The sequence below is a fragment of the Aquarana catesbeiana genome, linkage group LG02 (assembly GCF_042186555.1).
Source record: "Aquarana catesbeiana isolate 2022-GZ linkage group LG02, ASM4218655v1, whole genome shotgun sequence".
Classification (NCBI taxonomy): Eukaryota; Metazoa; Chordata; class Amphibia; order Anura; family Ranidae; genus Aquarana; species Aquarana catesbeiana.
Window position 1 is genome coordinate 572,705,299 of NC_133325.1, and position 21,518 is coordinate 572,726,816.

The 21,518-nt window shown below is 42.2% G+C and overlaps 1 protein-coding gene across 3 annotated transcripts in view; it reads left to right on the forward strand.

Annotated features, from left to right (window-relative positions):
* Nucleotides 1-21,518, forward strand: part of NECTIN3 (nectin cell adhesion molecule 3) — a 210,563-nt gene that overhangs the window by 112,415 nt on the left and 76,630 nt on the right. For all 3 annotated transcript variants that reach the window (XM_073616097.1, XM_073616095.1, XM_073616098.1), the window contains exon 4: nucleotides 7,205-7,322. In XM_073616097.1, the coding sequence (XP_073472198.1) occupies nucleotides 7,205-7,322 (118 nt within the window). The remainder of the gene's footprint in view (nucleotides 1-7,204; nucleotides 7,323-21,518) is intronic.

Genomic DNA, 21,518 nt, shown 5'->3' on the forward strand with positions numbered 1-21,518 from the left:
TACTCTATTAAAAATTACTACACTATGAGACTTTCATCCGTGTCTTCTGTGGAGTCATTTTTACATTTTAGCTCCTTTCTGGGTGGCCATTGGAGTGGTTTTATTCCAGTAGTGGAACCAATCTGTTGATCCCAAAGTGTTTTTTGACCGTCCTTTAAAAAGGGGTCAAACAGCTCTGGTGAGTGGCCATCTTCATACTGAGCACTCGTGGTGGAAGATCTAGAAGTTTTATCTCAGAGTATTCCATTTTGGTGTTGGGATTCATTCATTTATGGACTTTATGCTTGCTTATTTTTTCATTCATTAATGTGCACATTTAAGTTTGATGCAGTGTTTTCTTTGTGTCAGTTTTTTTTACATGAACATGTATAGCGCCTTATTCTTTATTTTATAATTTTGGACAGTTTAGTGATTTGTTCACTTAAAAAGGGGCAGCTGTTTGTCTACATGTTCTCATGCCCATAAGGCGCCATTTTTTTTGGTACACATTTTTGCACTCTGCAGAGGTTAGTGAAGAGAACTCTGAGAACTGATTGGAGGGAAGAGACCCACCCCCATCCACACAGGAACAGCGCTAGGTCTTTCACTCTGCGGGAGGTCCTTCCCCGCCACCATTTTTCTTGTGGTGTCAGGAAATCTTTTCAGAACTGATTCATGCTGATAGCAGAGGAACTAAGCAGCAGACAGAAATGACACTTGGTGCTCTTAATTTAGACAAGTACACACTATAGAGGGATATGCTTTGTTCATATTTCAGGTTTACAACCACTTTAACCATGAATGATGGCCCTAGAATTATTGCTCACGGCAACAGTTGTGGCAACACACCTTCAGAGCTGCAAATAATTGATCATATGGTTATAGAGCAGCTCAGTTCACTTTTATTTGAAAGCCCTTTGCCAGGTGTAAAAATCTATACCAATGTGCTTGTTTTAAAGAGGAAGTAAAGCCTGATGAGTTTACTTCCTCTTTGTTTCCCTGCAAAGGTAAAGCATAATGGGCTACTATGCATCGCATAGTAGCCCATTATGTGTCACTTACCTGACAAGGGAGCCTGCGATGTCACCGCTGTCCCTTCTCCTACAAAGCGTCCATCTTCTTTCCGGGTATCGCGGCTCCGGCGCTGTGATTTGTCCGGAGCCGCGATGATGTGACTCCCGCGCATGTACAACTGGTGCCGCCACTAACGGCATGATCGCCATTAGAGACAGCACGCTCAGTGTGCCTGCGTGCTGTTGTCTACGGCGCATGCGCTGTAGACATCGGTGCCTGCCTTTTAGGGTTTAGGAGATATTTCTTGCACCTACAGGTAAGCCTTAATCTAGGCTTACCTGTAGGTAAAAGTGGTCTGTAAGGGGTTTACAACCACTTTAAACCCCTTGTATATACCATTCCATTGATAAACGTACCTTGCTAGACCAGGGGTTAACGAAGATGACTAACCTTTTTTACGGGATACAAAAGGTTACAACTTTTTTCAAGTTTATATTATTGTCTGTGTCCATATTTTGAAAGATTTCCCCCAAATTTTTGCTCAGGTGATTGCTGCCACCTTGATCAGAAAATCAGGCAAAAAGTTCTATTTCAAAGAGACCCAGATCTAAATGGCACTCCCCTGCAATAGAGGAGCTGTTACACTAGACTTTCTGGCAACCTGCATCTCCTACCCCCCCCCCCCCCCCCCTTCCCTGGGCTGCAGCCTCCATTATTATCTTTGGCATTTGATACTTCTGAGAATGTTGGATGACTATGCCCCCCATCATTCTCTGTGGTTACATCCATAGACTTCCCTATGTCACTGCTCAGTCCTGCAATAATACAAGGGTCAGAGGGTGGAACCAAAGCACTCAACAGTGGGGCAAAGTCACCTGACCCTCCCAAGGTGGGATTTTACACTTGGTGGGGAATTTATCAAAATTGAACCAGCAAGAATTTGGAGCAGAATTGCATGGCAACCAGTCAGCTTCTATTTTCATCTTCAAAGTTTAGTTGCACAAACCAAAGTTAAAAGCTGATTGTCAGACGTAGCAGCTTCAGATCCTGTCTGCTCCAGTTTTGATAAATTCCCGGCAGAGTTCTTTAAAGTTAAAACATTCAGTTAGCAGGAATGCGGGCTTCTAAAGTGATGCACTCCTGTATGGTTACATCATGCTGCTTCCTCTATCCTGCAGCAGAAATTCTTATCTGGTACCAGAATATTTTGATAGGGAAGTCTAAACATTCCAGTTTGTGTTATCTGATAAATGAACAGCAGTTGATGAGAGTACCTTCTTTATTTAGATAAAATATTACGTAAGCCTTTCTCTAGGTTTTTTTGGAGACAAAGTACGTAAATGGGAAAGTCTGTATACAGGCTCCAAATTTATACATTCCTGCAAAGCATGACTCATCCGTCCAAGTCATATTTCCCTAATTCTAGCTGAGCAGATGCTACCGACAATATGGTTGTCTTGAAGTGTATTTCCACTTTGTAGTCAAATTAGGATAAAACCTAATTTATAACCACATGTTCTGGTTCACATAGCATAACTTTTAATAAATATAAAAAAAATTGTTGGTTACATTTGTACTTGCTGAAAAATCTTACATAGCTTTTCTAATTTATGTAATGTTGGGGAAGGGGCTGGGGAGTTTTGTTTCACGATAATTAACCCTGTCTGTACTGTGCTGGAAGATATGCGTTTTTATGTAGACTAGAAGTGCACTCTGTCTGAAGGCTTGGGTGGTACATTGTATTTTGAGGGAAGTCTGTCCCCTAATTGCACATTGCAAGTAATACTGAACAATACAAACTGCCTATAAAGTCCTATGTTTAAACCTGCTCTAACAAAATTAGAAAGGTAAGAAACACTTTTTTAAAAATATTTTTTAGGTATGCTGTATGAATGAAAACGCATATTAAACTTAGTGGGGGGGTTCTCAAATTTGACTGCAAAGGTTCAAATACACTTTATTTACCATTAAATTGTAACTAAAGACATAACTTTTTTTAAAATTTTGGATAGAATGAGGAAGGGTTCTAACCCCTGGAGTCAGCCAAAAAAAAAAAAACAAATTAAAAAAAACTGTGTCTCATTGGGGAGATTTCCCTTCACTTTCTGTCCCATAGCCAATACAGGAATCAATCCCTCCAAAGTGAGGGTATCCTGGGGTATCACCAGAACCAGTGTCCCCATTGGAAGATTTCCCCTCGATTACTGTTCTGATGTAAACCCAAAATTTGGAGTTTTCTTTTTAATTTCCCTTTCAATGGTAATGGTAAAGAGGACATAAAGAGAGCGTGAATCTTCTTAATGGAAGCAAGGACAGCAATAAAAATCTGACAGGGTTCTAATTCCTTTACACTCCCTCCAAAACGAAAAAGTTTTGCCTTTAGTTACATATAATAAATAGTATCTTAAATAGTTGGGTTTTTTTTTTTTTTTTTTTTTTATGGATTCAGTTTACATCAGTGTTTATATCCACTACCAATGCAAAAATGGATGCAAAAACAGACCATTTGTCCGTTTTTCATCCGTTTTGTTTTTGAAACAGAAGAAAAATAGGGCTTTTTTCCCCCTTTCAAAAAACGGATGTTAGCGGAGGCGGATGTCAGTGGATGATCATCTGCTGACATCAGCTGGCCCATAGAAGTACATTAGTGTGCATTTTTCATCCATCAGTGGATGGATGAAAAATGGACAAATGGAACTCCTATGTGAAAGGGACCTAAAAGAGGCTAAAACTGTAATTTTATATTTCTTCTTTTCATTTTGTAGGTATTCTCCAAACAGAAAAAATAATTGCTGGTGGTTGTGATAGTGTAACCTTTCAGCTTATGACTGCAGTAAAAACATTTGAAAAATGATTCCAAAAAACATTTGAAAAATGATTCCAAAAAACATTTGAAAAATGATTCCAAAAAACATTTGAAAAATCATTCCAAAAAAAAATGATTGCTTGACTTTGCAAGAACTAACCAATCACATGCAAGGAAAAAAAAAAACAGCATGTTTGTTTGCACATGATTGGATGATGGAAGTCAGCAGAGCTTCTGTTCATTTTCTAAGCTCTGGAGCAACTGCACTTGCAGAGTGCAACTGTCTATTTGCCTTTAGTAAATCAACCCAAAAGCCTTATGTAAAAACAGTTATGCCGCGTACACACGATCGGAATTTTGGCCCGCAAAAGACCGATCAGAGTTTTTCATCGGAAAATGCGACCTTGCATATGCTCCATCGGACTTTTGCTGGCCAGATTCCAGCCAGCAAAAGATTGGGAGCATGTTCTTAATTTTTGGTCGGAAAAAACTTCCTATCCAAAAATGTGATCGTCTGTGACACGCAAAATTCCTACGCATGCTTGGAAACAATTCGACGCATGCTCGGAAGCATTGAACTTCATTTTTCCGGCTCGTCGTAGTGTTGCACGTCACCGCGTTCTCGACGGTCGTAAGTTCAGCGAACTTTCATGTGACCGTGTGTATGCAAGGCAAACGAGCGGAAAAGCGCCGCCATATCTTTTTCCGACGTGAAGTCCGATTGTGTGTATGCGGTATAATTCTTCAATTATCTGCAAAATTGTAAAAAAAATACATCTTCAGTGGACGGCATTTTTTGTCCGTGTGCCGACCCACTAATGGCATCTACAGCCAGATCTCAGTAACCCATACATGTAAATAAAAAAAAAAAATTTTAATCTTGTAAGATCACGAGGGAAAAAGCCCTCTTCCACCAAGATAAGAACTCCTTGGAAGGCACTAATCACATAGCCTTCCCAATATACAGCTTGAAGGTCCAGGTAATGTTTCCAGTACCTAAAAAAAAAAAAAAAAAAAAAATGGGAAATGAGGTCAACGTAAGTTTCATTTTTCCCACAAAATGTTTTTTAAATAACTGCAATCTGTTTCAAATTCAGTATACAGAGATGAATGCATTTGTTTTTGTGGTTTAGATGGGGAAAGGTCTGCTTTAATGTTCCTAAACCATGACCTGTTGTGCTGCAGAAGAAGCTGCTTGTTGCCTCCACTAGATAGAGCTCTGCATTACACATAACCAGAAGGTGTTTTCATGTCCTCCCTCTAGTGGCCGCAGAGAGAACCACCTTTGGCAACACAGCTGTCTGTAAACAGAACTTTGTTTGCTACTTTATAAAGCGGTCACTACATTTCTGAGCATCTGGGCTGTGCAGTGCAAAGCTGTCATTTTTATATTCTCAGCTTAATGAGAGCTAAGATTCACATCTTGCCAGACAAAGGAAATGAGCCATGTTGCAAACTACAATAATGAATGAATGAATGAATCAATAATCCTATATCTTGCTTTTGGCTATATAAACACTTAGGTATGTGCCTAAATATTCAACTAAGCCATAGATATGATATTAATGTGTATTTTGATTGTTTGAAAGTAGTGGTAGGCGTAACAGTAGGTTGTATACTATATACTTGTTAGCTTTAAAAAAATAATGCTAAATTGACATACAATGGGTATAGAAAAGAATCGCCCTCTTTAAAATCACATTTTGTTGCTTTGCAGCCTGACATGAGACAGACAGACACAGTTTTTGTTTCATCCAGCTGTAAAGTCTGGGTTCTGACTATGCCATGCAAGGACATTCACCTTTTTCTCCTTCAACCACCGTGCTCTCATTTTTGCTGTGTGCTTTGGGTCGTTGTAATGTTGGAAGGTAAACCTTCTTCCCATTAACAACTTTCTGGCAGAGGGCAGCAGATTCTCCTCAAGAATTTGACGGTATTTTTCCCCATCCATTTTTCCTTCTATCCTGACAAATGCTCCAGTCCCTGCTGCAGAGAAACACCCCTATAACAGGATATCACCACCTCCATGCTTTACTGTAGGAATGGTGTTATTTGGATGGTGAGCTGTATTAGATTTCTGCCAGACATATATCATTTGGTTTTGAGGCCAAATAATTCAATTTTAGTCGCATCTGACCAGGACACCCTTTTCTATGTGGCCCCAGAATCTTCAAGGTGCATTTTCTGCAAAGCTCAGTCATGACTGCATGTGGCCTTTCTAGAGGAGTAGCTTTTTTCTTGCAACCCTCCCAGCAAGCCACATATGCTTCAGAGTTGCTGTAGGCCTCCTGGCTCCTTCATCCAGTTTGGAGAGACATCCTGATCCAGGGAGGGTCTGTGTTGTACCAAATACCTTCCACTTCTTAATAATAGGCTTCGCTGTGCTTCTAGGCATTGATAAAGCCTTTGATTATTTTTTTGTATCCATCTCCTGACTTGTGCCTGACCACAACTTTCTCCAGGAGATCTTTTTACAGTGCCTTGCCACTCATAGTTTGCTTCAGTTGCACTACCTGGGACTGAAATGTTCCAGGAAAGCTCTTTTCATGCTGGGATAATCATAATGACCACAGCTGATCACAGTTGAACGTAAAATGGCTTTGTGTGCCATTGAGAAGGTGATTAGCTACACCTGATTGAGTTTACAAGTCATTTTAGGAGGGGTGATCCTTTTTGCAACTCGGTGATTTTATGTTTGATTTTTTTTTCTGACATGTTGATGTTATATCTTTCACTTGGATTTTATAAGTTGCACTCAGTAAATACAGCTGAATAAAACAAAAAAATGTGTCTGTCTTTAGTTCAGGCTGCAAAGCAACAAAATGTGATTATTTTAAAGGGGGTGATTCTTTTCTATGCCCATTGTAACAGACTACCTGCCTAATGACTGTATCTGCAAATACTATAAATTTACTGTGGCTGTAGGTAGCCTTTCTTCCAGGAACGCCAAGTTTCAGATCCTGCAGATGCATGTGCCAGGGACTTCTAAAGTGAATGTCTAACCAAAAAGTGTTGTGTTTTTTTGTTTTTTTTTTAGGTTTCGGATAGATTATAGAAGAATTAAAATCCATGGCTCCTTTTTTTTTTTTGCATGTCTGTGTACTATTGGGGAAATTTCCCTTCACTTCTACTCCAGAGATGCAACAGGAAGTTAGAGCAAATCCCCCAAAGTGAGGTCCCTGAAACAAGTGTCTCCTTTGTAATATTTACCCTCATCTCTTGTTCTGGAGACAACTCTAAAATCTTAATCTTTCTCTCAGTGACAATAGTCACCAGTACATATAGAGGGTTGACTCTTCCTAGATGGAGCGAAGACAGCAATTAAAACTTGATTTAACCCTTGCCTACTGTGTCCAAAATCTAAGAAAAAATAGCCTGAGGCATGTATTGTTTTATGTTTTCTAGATGCTCCTGAAGTTTCAGTAACAGGTTATGATGGCAATTGGTTCGTTGGCCGTAAAAATGTCCAGCTGAAATGTAATGCAGATGCAAATCCACCGCCCACAGAAATAAAATGGACCAGGTAATTTTTATTTTTTTTAATGCCCAAAGACGAGGGTAGACATGATATAGAATTCTAAGGGGGGGGGGGGGGGCGGGCTGGGCAATACATTAATTGCTAAGTGCTCAAAAGCTCAGAAAAAAATCCAGGTAGCTCAAGAATAAAAATGGCCAGATGCCAGTTTGGATCCTTATTAACCGGCTGCCGACTTTAGGCATGCTACATACAGCCTATGCCTCTCCCCCAGTATAACAGTGTTGCACTATACTTCTCAATGGAGAATACACTGTAGCATTATTACGTTGTATTACCTTTTGTTCCTTTCAGATGCAGATCAAAGAAGCTTAAAAAGCCCGCATATGATGTCCTTTTTGTTTACATGTTTAGAAAATCATTTTAGCCTCCCAAAATACAGCAAAATCCCCAAAATGCTATATATTTTCTGAAAGCAGACACCCTAGAGAATAAAATCGTGGTAGTTCCAATTTTTTATGTCACACAATATTAGTGCAGTGCTTTAAGAAATGCTAAATTTTAGTAAACAATACACTAGAGTTGCTTTTAGGGCATACAAACGCAATGAATTACTCAATTTGTTGGTAAAATATATAAGATAAGGTTGTGCCGAGTAAGGCTCGATTCACACCTATGCATGTTGCTTTTGAGCGTTTTTGGAGGTTTTTTTTTCATGCTTGGCACGTTTTTGAGCAGCGTTTTTGTAGCGTTTTTGCCGCGTTTTTGCCGCGTTTTTGCCGCGATTTGCGGTTTTTTTTTTTTTTTTTCTTTTTTTTTTACAGTCTTAAAAAAAATTACAAAAAAAAATAAATAAAAAAACGGCAAAAACGCACCAAAAACGCACCAAAAACGGTGCACTTGCGTTTTTGATGCTTGTCCATTGAAATCCATTACATGCAAAACGCTGCTTTTTGCATGAAAAAAAGTCCCCGACCCTTTCCAAAAACGCAGAGATACAAAAAAGCATTGATGTGAACATGTTCCATAGGAACCCATGTTAAAAAATTCCCATGCATTTCTGCAAAATGCATCAAAAAACGCGCTAGTGTGAATGGAGCCTAAATGGATACCTAGCGGGTTAAAACTTAAGGGATGCTTTAAAAGTCCCTACAGATTGTCAGTTTAGATTTAAGGGGTTGTAAACCCTCGTGTTTGTTCACCTTAATGCATCCTATGCATTAAGATGAAAAACACCTGTCAGTGACCGGCCCCCCAGACAAGCCCCCCCCCCCGTTTTACTTACCTGAGCCCTGTATTTCCCTCGGCGGGGACGCGCTGTCCCCCTCTCCATGGGGTCCCAGCTCTTGATTGGATAGATTGATAGCAGTGCAGCCATTGGCTCCCGTTGCTGTCAATCAAGTCCGATGACGTGGTGGGGGGAACCGAGTCCGGCATTCGTGACTGTGGACGCAAATGCTGGACTCGGGAGAGCGCTTCTCCTATGCAATTAGCGGACTTCCAGCTGTTGCAGAATTACAAGTCCCATGAGGCATAGTAAGACTCTGGCAGCCACAAGCATGACACCCAGAGGCATGATGGGACTTGTAGTTTTGCAACAGCTGGAAGTCCGCTAATTGCATATCCCTGTCCTAGGGGGTTATCTGGTGCGGGGAGGAGCCACCGAGGGACACCAGAAGAGGATGTTCGGGGCCACTCGAAACGAGCTGCACAGTGGAGGTAAGTTTGACATGTTTGTTATTTTTTAAAAAATTAAAAATGAGCCTTTGCAATCACTTTTAACTGTGAATAATGTGCCAAGCATTTTTTCTGTCACTCTGGAGTGTGCAGTGATATGTAACATTTGTAGCACAGTCAACAGTTGTGTGCGTTGGCACTCCCAACGTGTAATTACTTTCATATGTGCATGTATAGGGATGGTTTTCAGTGCCAGGGTGGAACTATAATTTTTAATTTTTTTTATTTTTTATCACATGGGACAAAGTCCCAGATGTGATGCATTTTTTTGATGACAGCTCTTTAATGGGACATGAAAGGTCTAAAAGACCCCTGATTTTTCTCACCTCCTCTCCATTGAATTTCGCGGAGTGCAGGTCACACTCCAATAGATTCTTCCCCATACTGTCTGGGGATAGTGACTCCTGGGCCCGGAAGTGACGCTGCTTCCAGGTCAGTTACATGATGCTTCTAGTCAGTGTCAGAGGTATTTGCTAATCTCTCTACCCAGTGGCATCTGCCATGCTGGTCCTAGGTGTACCAATGGGTGCACAAAGCCCGGGGAGCATATTGGGGGCACGCCTGTGTGTTTGAGGGGGGGACCCGCAGTTACTGGGGTGTGTGGAAACCATTCGGCAGCTGCACAGTGCGGAATCCCTTCCATTGGATAGACGGCTTGTCAGATTTGCACACACTACCTGTGGCTGCTGTAAAAAAGAAAAAAAAGTCATCCACATAGAAACTAAAGTGAATTACATTAACCTTTTAGAAGTTTTTTTTTTTAAATGTTTTTTTTAGCTATTTTTCCATTTTTTTTTTTTACTTCTGTTCTTTAAAAATCATTATTAGTTTGTTTGCTTTGGTGTCACAAAAAAAATGTGTAAAATTGAAAAAAAGCCTATATTTCATTTGTAAATAACTTTGCAATGCTTTGTACAGGAATCAAAGTTTTAGTGTCGTTAAAACTATGCAAACTATAAAATAAAAATTTTTTTACAAAATGTCATCCTTAATAACAGCGCTTATACCATCAACCATAAATTCTAATAAATTATACTAAATTTAAAGTTATAATGTGCCATATAGTGCAAAATCCATACAGTGCAGCTTTAAGGAGAAAGTCCATTAATGAATAACATCTTTCAAGTGCTGCTTGCAGCTATCATTTTATCAGTGGATATTTTGGATATCATCAGTGCAATACTGTCCAAAAAAGTGCACTGTGACAATTGTGCAAACCAAATTTTGTTGATCATAAAATGCTCTTCAAAAAGTGCTCCTGTGTTCAGCAATAAGCCACCACCACATATGAGAACTCAACAGACAGGACTGACCCCCTGCTAGAGCAGGTCAGTCAGCGCTGTCCCACAAGGGGTTAATCATCCAAGGTAACATCGCTCCTTCCTCTCACCACGGTCAGGGATTTTATAAAATCAGGGGAGATAAAGGACTCCAATAATGTAAAAAAAAAAAAAACTTTTTTGTTTGGGTGACTTTTTTTTAATTAGACGATAAACATCCATAAACACTTAAGCCCCGGAACATTTAACTGGCCAAAGACCAGAGCGTTTTTTTCGATTCGGCACTGCGTCGCTTTAACTGACAATTGCACGGTCGTGCGACATGGCTCCCGAACAAAATTAACGTCCTTTTTTTCCCACAAATAGAGCTTTCTTTTTGTGGTATTTGATCACCTCTGCGGTTTTCATTTTTTGCGCTATAAAGAAAATAAGCGGCAATTTTGAAAAAAACGCATTATTTTTTACTTTTTGCTATAATAAATATCCCCAAAAAATATATAAAAAAACATTTTTTTCCTTAGTTTAGGCCGATACGTGCAAAAGTTATAGCGTCTACAAAATAGGGGATAATTTTATGGCATTTTAATTAATATTTTTTCTTTTACTAGTAATGGCGGCGATCAGCAATTTTTTATCATGACTACGACATTATGGCGGACAGATCGAACACTTTTGGCTCTATTTTGGGACCATTCACATTTATACAGCAATCAGTGCGAATGCATTGTTTACTGTGTAAATGTGACTGGCAGTGAAGGGGTTAACCAGGAGGGGGCGCTGCAGGGGTTAAGTGTGTCCTAGGGAGTGATTCTAACTGTGGGGGGGAGGGGCTACGCGTGACAAGACACTGATCACCGCTCCTGATCATAGGATGCTGTGATCAGTGTCACTAGGCAGAACGGGGAAATGCTTGTTTACATCAGCATTTCCCCATTCTTCCTCTCCGTGAGACGATCGCAGGATGTCCGCGGGACCCGCGATCACACTCACGGAGTTCGCGGCAGGGTCGCGCGGCACGCACGCGGCCACACGGCGGCAGATTTAAAGGGACGTACCTGTACGCCCTTTTGCCTGTCCGTGTCATTCTGCCGACGTAAATGTTCATGCGGCGGTCGACAAGCAGTTAAGCTATCATGCTCACGTTTCTCAAAGGATAATTCCACCCTAACACTAAAAGCTCTACATCTACAGACATCTACAATCTAACCTAACCTATCTAGCCCTATAAAGAAGTAATCGGTATACATACCTTTTTTGAAGCCGATCTGGTCTGGTCTCCAGCGGTGGAAACTCCTGCAGAGGATACAGCCGACAACGGCTGGAAAAGGAATGGGGAGTGACGTCACCTATAGACTTAATATGGGGCTCCCATTGTTGGTTGTGTCCTCTGCACCCGCCTCCACAGCGAAGCTGCAGCTGACATCTCAGCATGGGATCAGGTCAGATCGGATTCAAAAAAGGTATGTACAGTGATACCTTTGATTTCGAGTATAATTCGTTCCAGAAGAATGATTGTAATCCAAAGCACTTGTATATCAAAGCGAGTTTTCCCATAGAAGTCAATGGAAAGTCAGATAATTCGTTCCACAGTGACTTTTATTGTTTGCAGTACCACATGTGGCCAGAGGTGGGGGTGCCGGAGACACTCGGAAACCAGTCGGGTGCACTCGGAGAGGCTCGGTAACACTCAGGATCGGAGTGTTTCCGAGTGGCTCAGAATACCGCCACCCCCGCACCTCTGGCCAAATGCGGTACTGCAGAGCCTTGAATCCTGCTTGTTTTGCGAGACAACGCTCGCAAACCGAGTCAGAATTTTAAAAAAATAATAGCTCGTATTGCGAAACGCTCGTTAACCATGTTACTCGCAATCCGAGGTATTACTGTATACTGATTTCTTCTTTACAGGGCTAGATAGGTTAGTGTTAGATCGTGGATGTCTGTAGATATAGAGATTTTAGCCCTGCACCTGGGTTATGCTGCATTTTTATCATACAATACTAGCTTCACTATAACAAGCGCAAGCCCTGTTTGTAGCTCCAATCACTTGGGCCTCTCACCACATCCGGGTGTCTCCAGCGGACCAAATTTCCTTCCTGTAAACACTACATAGCCTGAGTGCAGGGCAGAAGTATTCCTGAGGGCTCCAACAGACAAAAGTTGCAGGGGAGAAGAAAAGAGAAGGTTAGTATCTGTGGGTATGGGATGTTATTAGGAGAACTTGTCACTGAGGGGTCAGAGATCTTAGACTAGCCACACCTCCCTCTAAGTATGTCATCCTGCTTCTACATTTTGCATTAAGTGCAGAGTACATGACTGCCCAGAAAATTGGGGCTCCTATTAGTACTGTTTGTGTTTTCCTATCCATTTTAGAAGAAAGCTCTGCTTTGTTAAACAAGTGACTTGTAAATGAATAGGAGAGAGGGAATATTGAGGTGGGAATAGAGGCGCCCTATTACATACCCAGTTGTAGGCAAAGAAAGAAAGTAGTCTCTGTGAGAAAATGATTCATACTTCACACACATCTAATAATTGGTAAGCTGCAATATATTACATTTTCGGTTTTGGGTTTAATACCGCTTTAAGCCCCAGTGCACATAGCATGACAAGTCGCACCCCATTAGCTCCGACTTAGAAAAAGGTTCCTGCACTACTTTGGGATGACTTCAACACGACTTGCATTGACTTCTGTTAAAGAAGTTGTGCAAGGAGTGTGGTCGGATGTGATTGCGGCAGGACGTGTCTTCTAGGAGCTCCGGCTTTCCTCCGATAAATTATCCTGTTTGCATCTGTCTGACAGTTTATCACTCGCTGAAATTGTGACCCTAAACCAAGGGAACTGACTGGGAACACAACGATGCCTTCCTCGGCTTCTAAGAAGCAAGTAAGCAGAATGCACAACCGCCGTTGGGTCAGAGGCAGCTGCGCTCTCAGGACTGCATGGCGGCTGGCTCCTCCCACGCCATCTTGGTTCCTGTCTCTGCCACACAGCGCGCCAAAACACAGACAGCGAGGATGGCGCAGTAGGTGAGTACTACTCCCCAGGCTCCGGAGGTCCCTCCAATCCTGCCACAAGAGATAGAGGTGGACATGGAAGCCATAACGGGCCCGATCCTGGAGGCTGGAGCTCATGGGTCGCATAGATTGTCTAGCGTCAAAATGCAATCTTATCCGACATGATCTTGACAAGATCAGAGGCAGACTGACTACCGCGGAGGACCGTATCTCTGAGGTGGAAGACTCTTCTCATGCCCAGGCCTTGAAACTGACTGAGCTGAAGGATATGGTCTGGTCTCTACAAAACAGAGCAGATGATGCCGTAGACCGCCAACGAAGGAATAATGTAAGCGTGGTGGGGCTACCTGAGGGGGTGGAGGGGTCTACCCCATCAATTTTTGCTGTGCAGTTTTTCAAATCATTACTGGTTCTGTGGGATCTCACCACCACATATGTTGCAGAAAGAGCGCACAGAGTCCCCACGGGAGCTAGGAGAACAGGTGCCCCCCTGCGACCGTTTCTGGTCCGGTTCCTCAATTATAGGGACAGAGACACGTTACTGGCGGAGGCGAGAAAGCACAAGTAATTAAAATATGAAAATGCCCGTATTATATTGTTCCTGGATTTCTCAGCGGAGACGCAACGTAGGCAACGCTCCTTCACGGATGTCAAGAGAAGGCTCAGAGAGAAGGAGCTGAAATATAGTATGTTATACCCCAGCCGTCTTCGGGTACAGTACGAAGGATCGGTAAAATTCTTTGAAACGCCGCAAGATGCATACGATTGGCTGGATCAGAACCATGATGGCCTACCTCTACGAGATTTCTCTATTGTTGGTTGGTGTTTCCTATTTTTGACGCACCACAGATTTCCTTTACGCTCTATTTCGCTATCCTATTTGGGCCATTGCCATACAGCGCCTCTGAATCGCTGCTTCTACATTATAACAGTTCCCCCTTATAATTGAGAGCAAATGGATATGTTGAAGAGCAATTTCTAAGGTGGAAAAGTTTGTGCTTTAGGGTGTGCATTACACTATATGAATCTCTCTCTCTTTACTATGTTCGCACACTAACCAGGATGAACACACCCAGGTTGCTATGAGCGGGCAGCTGCAATCTTTCCCTACATGGACTGCCGAGGGAGTCTCCCGTGAAGGTCACGAAAAATTTTTACATCTTCTAATGCCGAATTGTCGATTCAGAAGGTGGAGCTCCTTCAGGTTTGTTTGTTTGTTACAGGGATCAAGCTGCATACCGGACAATTTTTATTTTTGATTTTTTTGGTTTTGTTAGAAGGTTTTTTTGATGGTTTAGTAATTTCTGGTATCACAGCAGGGGAGGGTTTAATTGACCAATGCCGTGGGATTTATACTAGCTGTGTACAAATGTCGTTTAGAATGTACTTGTCCTCATGTGGGGAATCTCCGCTCATCTCTCTTCACCCAACAGTTATTATATGCTTATTATATTGCTTTAAATTCCATAATGGTTAGTAGATGCAAGATACTGTCCTGGAATGTCAGGGGTTTGAACAACAAATTTAAAAGAGCAGCGGTTTTCCAATACCTCAAGCAGGTCAAACCACATATCGTCCTCATCCAAGAGACTCACCTGGAGGGCAGTAAAATATTATCTTTACGCAAACACTGGATTCAGAGGGTGGTCCACTCTTCATTTTCTACTTCTGCTCGAGGGGTTTCCATTCTCATAAGCAAAGCAATTGCATGTGCAATCCACCAGGTGATTACAGACCGGGGGGGGCGATATGTGGTGATCCTATTAGAAATGTTCAATAATAAAATCCTGCTGGTAAACATTTACTTCCCCCCTCCTTTCCAGGTAAAATTATTGTATGATTTAATGGTAACGTTGGCTCCTTACCTCCATCTCCCAATGCTTCTTATGGGTAACTATAATGCTATCTTAGACCCGGTGCTGGACTCCTCCAATGCTGCTAGGCCAGCCTCGGTGGACCTCTGCTCCTGGGTGACTATGGCGGACAAGACTGAAGTGTGGAGGTGGAAGCATCCAGACATCACATCATATTCTCACTTGTCCTCCACTCACAAATCCTCAGCTAGAAATTGACTTGGCGTTTGGCAGTGCTTCTGTCCTAAAACATGTGTATGAGTCGGAATACCTGCCAGGTGGGGTCTCAGATCACAACCTGCTTATGATCACTCTTGCTTTCCCTTCAGGGGGTAAAAAAGGAGGCTGGAGATTGTCACCAGGTTGGTTGTTGGAAGACCAGGTCACTACTCATGTTCAAAAATCCATAGACACACTTACTGGGCGACAAATGAAGGTTCGCCGACCCCCCTCTGATGTGGGATGCTTTTAAGGCGGTGGTGAGAGGAGAGTGCATCTCTGCCATAAAATCAGCGAAAAAAGACCAAAACCAGGAGGGTGAGCTTCTCCTGGCTAAAGAGCGAGAGGATGCAAAAACGCATGCAGACTCTCCCTCAGAGGCCAGCTACGTGTCCCTACAGGAAACTAGACACGCAGTCACCTTACATTTTTCAAACCTAGCCCATACTGAGATCATGGTACTCCTCCTGAAGCCGGGCAAGGACCCACTAGAGTGTTCCTCGTATCACCCTATTGCTTTGCTTAATATGGATCTGAAGATGCTTACAAAGGTGTTGGCGACGAGGTTGGCCGGGGTTCTTTCGACAGTGGGTGGACATTGACCAGACGGGATTCTTGCCTGGTATGTCAACAGACACGAATCTGAGGAGATTATTTACCCATCTCCAACTAGACACCTCTGGGTCTCCGGCTAAGGTCATTGTCTCCATCGACATTGAGAAAACCTTTGAGTCTGTAGATTGGCTGTACATGCATAAGGTGTTGGAGGTGTTGGTATTTGGTCCTGGGTTCCGTCGCTGGGTCACAATGTTGTACAGTGATCCTAGGACGGCAATCCAGCTAGGTATAGTGAACTCTGACTTTTTTACAATCGGTAGGGGAACCAGACAGGGGTGCCCACTTTCCCTGTTTATCTTTGCTTTGATGATGGAACCTAGTGCTAGGACGCTAAGACAGTTTGGGGAGGTGGGGGGGGGGGTCCAGGTAGGAATGATTAAAGAATGCGTGGCACTTTATGCGGACGACCTGCTCTTGTTCCTCAGGGATCTCTTAGAGCTGCCCTTCTGATCCTGGACAGATTTGCCTCCTTTTCGGGCATACGGGTAAACTAGAGCAAGTCGTCCATTCTACCACTGGGCCCCGGGGCACAGGAGCAGAGAGATGATACGCTGCCACTACGATGGGTTTCCTCTATCACTTATTTAGGTGTTAAAATAAGTGCTAATATTCAGGACTATATGACACTAAACCTTCTCCCGCTCTTGACTAGACTGAAACAAAAAACTCAGGTCTGGAAGAAACTGCCTCTCTCGCTACTGGGCTGGGTTAGCTTGATTAAAATGAAATTTTTATCGGTAATATTGTATTTTTGCGTCACTCTTCCACGTGGATCCCTAAAGCCTTCTATGACACACTTAATGAAATAATAGGATCGTTTATATGGTCCATGCAGTCACCCTGTATTAGTATTAAAATCCTTTAGAAGCCGTGGGGACGGGGGTGTTTGGCACTTCCAGACTGACAAAAGTATTATCTGGCTGGACAGATGGTGTTTGCCAGGCGTTGGCTGATAGCAGAGACTCTGCCACAGTTCTGGAGGTGGCACACTTGGGGTCCTATGAGAGCCTGAGATTGGCCCTCTACAGGGGCCCAAAATCAAGCCTACCCATAACTGATTCGATGAAAGCCACCATTCGGGCCTGGGAGGTAAATACTACCTTAGTATCACCTAGTTATTTGGAAGTCACGCCTTCAGCCCCACTGTGGATGAACCCGAATTTGCCACACTTCTGCTCCCTCACGGATCCCATGATACGGGCCTGTAGGGGCGTAAGGGTGCTGGAGGATATTACCAGAGAGGGGGATCTTATTACATTTGATCAACTGAAGGCAGGACACAACCTACCAAACTCCATCTTCTTTCGATACCTGCAGCTGCGTCATGCTTTTCAGATGCAGTTCGGTGATCGAAGAGTTGAATTTCTTCCCTCAGCACTTGAGACCCTCTTAAAGGAAGAGAACCTAGCAAAACCCTTTTCAACAGTTTATAAATCCCTATTTAAAAAAACACTGCAGGGGGTAGCTAGATATAGAGAAAGGTGGGAGAGGGAAATTCCGGACATTCATGGGGAGGATTGGGAGGATATGTGGGATCACCCATTTAAACATTTGGTCTCTGCTAGGGATTGTTTAATACAATTCAAATTTCTGCACTGCATCTATTTCACCCCAGCAAGGCTCGCCCGTATATATCCATCCTCTAGCAGTCAATGCTGGAGGTGCACACACTCCCCAGCAGACTCAGAACATATTTTCTGGAAATGTCCACAAATTCAAAACTTCTGGAAAGAGGTAACAGATTGTCTATCGGAGGTGCTTGGCATTCCGGTTCCTATGACTCCTAGGATCTGCCTCATTGGGTTGGTGGAGGAGGTAGTACCGTTTCTGGCACTCCGCACATTGCTCAATATAGGGTTATTTTATGGTAGAAAGGCTATCCTATTAAAGTGGGGAAAAATCAAATGCACCCACACTATCGTTCTGGAAGGGATTGATTAACTCCGTGATACATCTGTATAGAGCTACGTATAGGCTCAGAGGTTGTGAAAAAAAAAATCAAAAAAGTCTGGCAAGCATGGCTTGACTCATCAGCAACAGTGGGTTAATTAAACAAATAAGTATAGGAGGTTGGGTATGTTTTAAATGTATAGGAGATTGCCAATTTAGAAAACAACTTTATCTCCCCCCTTGAGTATTTTGAATCATATCTGAGTACTGAGGAATGAAAACAGCTGTGTCCACAAAGGACATAAATAAACCATACAAGGTCAAAAGGTTCACGTCTGGGTGAATCCCAGTTGTGGCAGTTGGTCGGGTTAAGGGGTGGGGGGAGGGGCAAGGGGGTAGTTGAACTATGTTAGTTCCTAATGGTTGGGCCCTGCGTGGCCAATCCCGGGTCGGGTACGTTGCCCACCAGGTGATGTATTTATACAGTGTTACGTTGTGTATGTAAGAAAACTCAATAAAAAGAATTTAAAAAAAAAAAAAAAAAGTTGTGCAAAGATGTCGGCTTCAAAGTCATGCTAGTGTGAACCGTGCCTAAAAATTACCTGGTAATGAAGCAGATTATACAGGCTAATACTTGTGGTTAAGAATTAGCACCTAAGAACATGGACTCAAGCAAGGTAAACTGCATTAGCACAACACAGCAAGGCTCGACAAAAGTCAATTTTAGAATCGACTGAGGTGGGTGAAAAATTATTGGTCGACCGGTGACTGCATCCTATTAGATGCTGTCAGTGTTGAGTGTTCAGGTAGCTACAGCTATTGAATACAGTAGCCGCCAATGGCGATGCCTCCATTCATGCGGTTTACGATGTGACCCATTTTTTTCTAGTTGAGTCCACTGGCAGACCAAGAGAAATCTTGCCATGTATGGCCAGCACTACAATATAGCTTACCCTGTTTATCTAGTTTGTTGCATTTGAGCAGCGATCAGCTTGATGGAAAGCTTTCAGATGATTTATATTGGGAATCCAATAATTTGTTTTAGCCTTATACACAGGGAAATTACATTTTTTCATTATGATGACTTCTCTTTTCAGACCACAGTATGACATTGTGTCAAAAATTGAATTTGCAGAACAGATTGTTAATTGAGTTTAATAGTAAATTGCTCTAATTCGATTACATTGCAGCTAAAGAGAATGCTTTCTTAGCGTGTGCTTGGCAAAATTAAGTCCAAGATATTATTTTTTTTTATTATTTATGAGTTATTGGAATACTATATGCCTTTGGGGCATTGTTTAGGACAAGTGAGTTATGAATTATCATTATGAATGTAAATGTTTCTAATCTGTCCCATACTTTAATAACATATTAATAATTTCTCCCTGTTTGTCTTCAAACTCCTCCATTCACCAGTTAAAATTATACCTGTAAGCTACTGTTTACCAGCACATAATGAGTGTAAATAGTGATTAAATCTGTCTGTGCTAAACAGTGATATGTACTTTATACAGATTCAGTTACAGGAGAACTTTAGGGTTATAATTGAAAATGGGGAACAGACAGGAATTTTAATTCAGAAGAGACGTGTTTTGTCTTTTCTGCATTAAAGTTGCTCACCTGCCAGTCTGCCCTTGTACAGTGAGCCACGTAAGCACCGCTCACTGTACAAATTCGGCAATGCTGAATCTGACTAAACTCCTGTGCATGTGTGGGAGTGACATCATCCCCGCCTGGCCAGTAAAAGCGGGCGGAAGTCAAAACACCCGGAAGCTGGCCACCCTAGGATGTCGGTGGCCAGGCGGGGAGCTCGGGGACACCACATCACTAAAACCAAAGGTGAGTATAGTTCTGGTAGCTAGTAAATGATAACATGCAAACACAACATGGAAATACAAATTTAACAGATAAAGAATACTTATCCTAGAATAATAAAGGTGATTGGTTACAGTGAAATATGATGGTAGGTACAGAGGGAGATGATGATTACTACAGTAGACTTGTCATAGATGCAACAACAAAAAACTTCCCCTGATACTGAAGTAGTCGCTTCCCTGCTGCATAGTTGCACAGGTGGCATTCACAGAAAGCTTTATATTTTTCTCAGTGAATGCAAGGGGTTCTCTGTTTGGACAAGATGAAGAGACGTGATGTCACCCTTCCAATCACCTCATCCAATCATAGAACATCCTGCATTAATTGAGAAGAATGCAAGGCATTCTCTGAGGCCCCACTGCAAGGGTATTTTTTTTCTGGTGCCTGGAATGGGTCTTTAATATACTGCCACTTGTCAGTTGTTGGATGCATTTGTTTTCTTTTTTGGGCCAAATACAGGAAAATACCTGTCAGAAATCCAGCGTCTTTCTCAGTTCTCTTTTGTAAACTACAGAAAAACCCCCTTTTTTATATAAAGATGAGGACAGATGTTTGTAATCTAAATCAGGAGAGCAGCCTAGGGTGCCAGCGCTGCTCCTCTATAGATACAGTTTATTGAGTTGGCAAATGTAATCCTAGTTCAAGTAGTATGTTAATGGCAGAGTCGGCTAGTCAAAGTAAAGGAAAAAGCCCGAAAAAATAGAACTAATGCAGCCACCATGTCCAAGGACTGGTACGCTGCAGTGTTTTACAAATTTGTTCTTATTGGCTAATATAACTTTTTAAAGATGCAAGCTTTCAGGATGACTTATCCCTTCTTCAGACAATTGTATAAAGCCTATTGAAGGGATCAAAGTCCTCTCAATAGCTTGCATCTTAACTTGTGTTAGCCAAAAAGGGTATTACTTCAACTCCGTATTTTTGCATTATTCGGCTTACATGGTTACTTTTCTACTGAATTCTAGCCTTTAAAGGAGAAGTATGGGTTTTTTTGTTTTTTTCCCATTATACTTACCTAGTGGATGCATCATCGGTCCCCTGGCGTCTCTGCACTGAGATCCGAGCCATCAAACATCACCGTTGGCTTGGTTCTCAGAGAGCTGCTGCCTTTCAATCAACAGCTCTCCTCTCTGCTCCTCCATGCTCATTGGAGCGCTGAGCTGTGGTGGGGCCGGGAGTGGCCGTCTCAGCGGCTCTTTGAGAGGCTGAGACAGCCATCAGTCCAGGCACCTGGCAGTGCCTGAACTGATCTGTGTGAGGTCAGCAGAGTGGACTTCAGACCACTTTCTGCTGAAAACGAGTCACAGGACTGTGAGCTATAGGATAAGTCCAGCCAAACGAGCTCAGGCTGGACTTCTCCTTTAACCATACCACCCCAACACTTCATCCATAACAAAAAAAAATCACCCACCCTAGGAGCCGAAGCCTTCCTGATAGTGAAGGCTTTATAATCTGTGAGTACCTGTAATGATGGTGGCATCCTTTTTGCCTAATCGTATCGCTAGCACTGAAACAAAATGATTCTGTTTAAGCAGCAGCATTCAAAGAAAATTGTGCTACTTTCATCTTTTTTCAAAACATTTTGATTTTTCCTGAACATTTCTGTTTTTCTCATGTGATTAAAACAGAATTGGTGACTACTCTATTAAGTTATTTATTCATTGCACATACTGTACCACCATAATTCGATTTTAAGTGTATTGAAAGATATTTTGAACCGTTCACTAAAATGTGTTCCAAAGTCTTATATAATGTGTTTT